Source organism: Cariama cristata, unplaced genomic scaffold (genome assembly GCF_000690535.1).
Source record: "Cariama cristata isolate BGI_N322 unplaced genomic scaffold, ASM69053v1 scaffold5681, whole genome shotgun sequence".
Classification (NCBI taxonomy): domain Eukaryota; kingdom Metazoa; phylum Chordata; class Aves; order Cariamiformes; family Cariamidae; genus Cariama; species Cariama cristata.
This window is the reverse complement of record NW_009599682.1, coordinates 1-2,017: the sequence shown is the minus strand read 5'-3', so window position 1 is coordinate 2,017 and position 2,017 is coordinate 1. Positions and strand designations below refer to the sequence as shown.

The 2,017-nt window shown below is 40.2% G+C and overlaps 1 protein-coding gene across 1 annotated transcript in view; it reads right to left on the bottom strand.

The window, feature by feature from the left end:
• Positions 1 to 1,958, bottom strand: part of LOC104168966 (succinyl-CoA ligase [ADP-forming] subunit beta, mitochondrial) — a gene marked incomplete at its 5' end in the record, with an annotated part of 6,106 nt that extends 4,148 nt beyond the window's left edge. The window contains 2 exons of the mRNA XM_009709756.1: positions 1,573 to 1,715; positions 1,797 to 1,958. Of these exons, the coding sequence (XP_009708058.1) occupies positions 1,573 to 1,715; positions 1,797 to 1,958 (305 nt within the window). The remainder of the gene's footprint in view (positions 1 to 1,572; positions 1,716 to 1,796) is intronic.
• Positions 1,959 to 2,017: the final 59 nt, after the last annotated feature.

The following is a 2,017-nucleotide window of genomic DNA, read 5'->3' as shown; positions in this document are numbered from 1 at the left end:
GGAATGCCAGCTATAGTCATTGTTTTCTGGTAAAAAGGTGAGAAGCTTAAGAAGGCAGACAGGGAAAGAATATATTAAGAAGTTTGTTTGGACATCCTCTGTTCATGCATCCACGCAGAACTGGCATTGCAAGAACATGTCCCAAACCAACAACCCTAGATTCTTCCTTGTTTCTTCTCCCCTCCTCTCTGTAATTCAGGTGCTCTGTGCCCATGTCCCTCACTTTTCCCTCAGTTTGTCGAAAGAACATGAAGAAAGAATAAGTCTTCTAAGGAGCAGTTGAGGGAGCTGGGGTTGTTTAGCCTGCAGAAAAGGAGGCTGAGGGGAGACTTTATTGCTCTCTACAACAGGTTGCAACAAGGTGGGGGTCAGTCTCTTCTCCAAAGTAAGAAGTCACAGGATCAGAGGAAATGGCCTCAAGTTGTGCCAGGGGATGTTTAGAATGGATGCTAGGAAGAATTCCTTCACCGAAACGGTTATGAGGCATTGGAACAGGCTGCCCAGGGAAGTGGTGGAGTCACCATCCCTGGAAGCATTTAAAAGGCCTGTAGATGTGGTGCTTAGGGACATGGTTTAGTGGTGGACTTCGCACTGTTAGGTTAATGGCTGGACTCAATGACCTTAAAGGTCTTTTCCAACCTACATGATTCTATGATTCCATAATACTCTTGGAAAGTGTGTCAGACCCCGCATTTTTTAACAAAAGTCTTTCCAATGGGGAAGAGACTAAGTTCCTCTGCAACGTCGCTCACTATTTGTTTCTGACCCTTTCCAAAGATGAGCAAGTGGTGCATGAAATTCTGGTGCAAAAGTGGCATACCATTACAAGGTCCTGCAAGTCACTCCCACCTTTTTTCGTTACCTCTTTTTCATATTTTTCCTTCTTTTTAAAAAGGCCCAAACTGCCATCAAGTTCCCACTGGGACAAGCACCTCTATGTAGAGTATCAATCCAATCCTCGCATTGTCCTTCTGGGATGGTAAAGCTCTTCCTCTAGTTTCAACCAATTTTATTATTTTAATAATATTCAAACACTTCTGATAAACTTCCGATAGGATAAAGCGTTAATGCCCTTCCAAGGCCATTACAAAGTTATTTTATCTTACATTGCATATAATTAGTACCTTAGAAACTTGTTTGTGCACAGCACAGTGAATATTCATCTCTACAACTCAATGTACAAAACAGACCCAGCTGCAAAACAGGACAAAAAAAAGAAAAATGAAACCCTTCTGAATACTGGTTTCTGTTTAAACAGCAAGTGGGTGGAGTTTCTGACTCAAAGATTTCTGGAAAGATTCAAATACAGCTGTAACTTCAACCAGAGGACCCAAAACTGCCTATTCAGTAGGCAGTCAAAGAACCTATTTTTTAAAAAGGGAAGAAAATTCAACAGGTTTTCAGGCTTTCTTCATTTTCACCAAGATATTAAGCTAACATCTTCATTTTCTTCTCCTTTTAACTCTATGCTTCTAAAAACATGTTTTCTGGAAAACGTGCACTAAGCATTGTCTTTCAAACCATAGCCTGTTTTACCACTGTAGGACCTTGATATGCCAACTCTTCCCTCACCTTTTTATCAGAGGTAATAAGTTTAAAGGCTTCTGTCACTTGCTGCACTGTAGCACCACCACCAACATCAAGGAAGTTTGCTGGAGTTCCGCCGTGAAGTTTAATTATATCCATTGTGGCCATAGCTAAACCAGCACCATTGACTATATGAGAATAAAGATAACATTTAGGAATTCAGTTTATAAATCCATTAGGTCATTTAAAATTCATTAAACAGAATATACCTAAGCAGCCTATGTTTCCATCCAATCCTATATAGTTGAGATCTGCTTTTGCAGCGTCCCTGTCTCTTTGATCTTCCTGTGTCCAATCCTGCATATCAAAGATCTTCTTCTGACGATAGGCTGAATTACTGTCAAAGTTTATCTTTGCATCCATACACATCACTGAAAGGAAAAAACCCCAAACCATTATTTAATATTAGAATAATAGCTCAACTGTTACA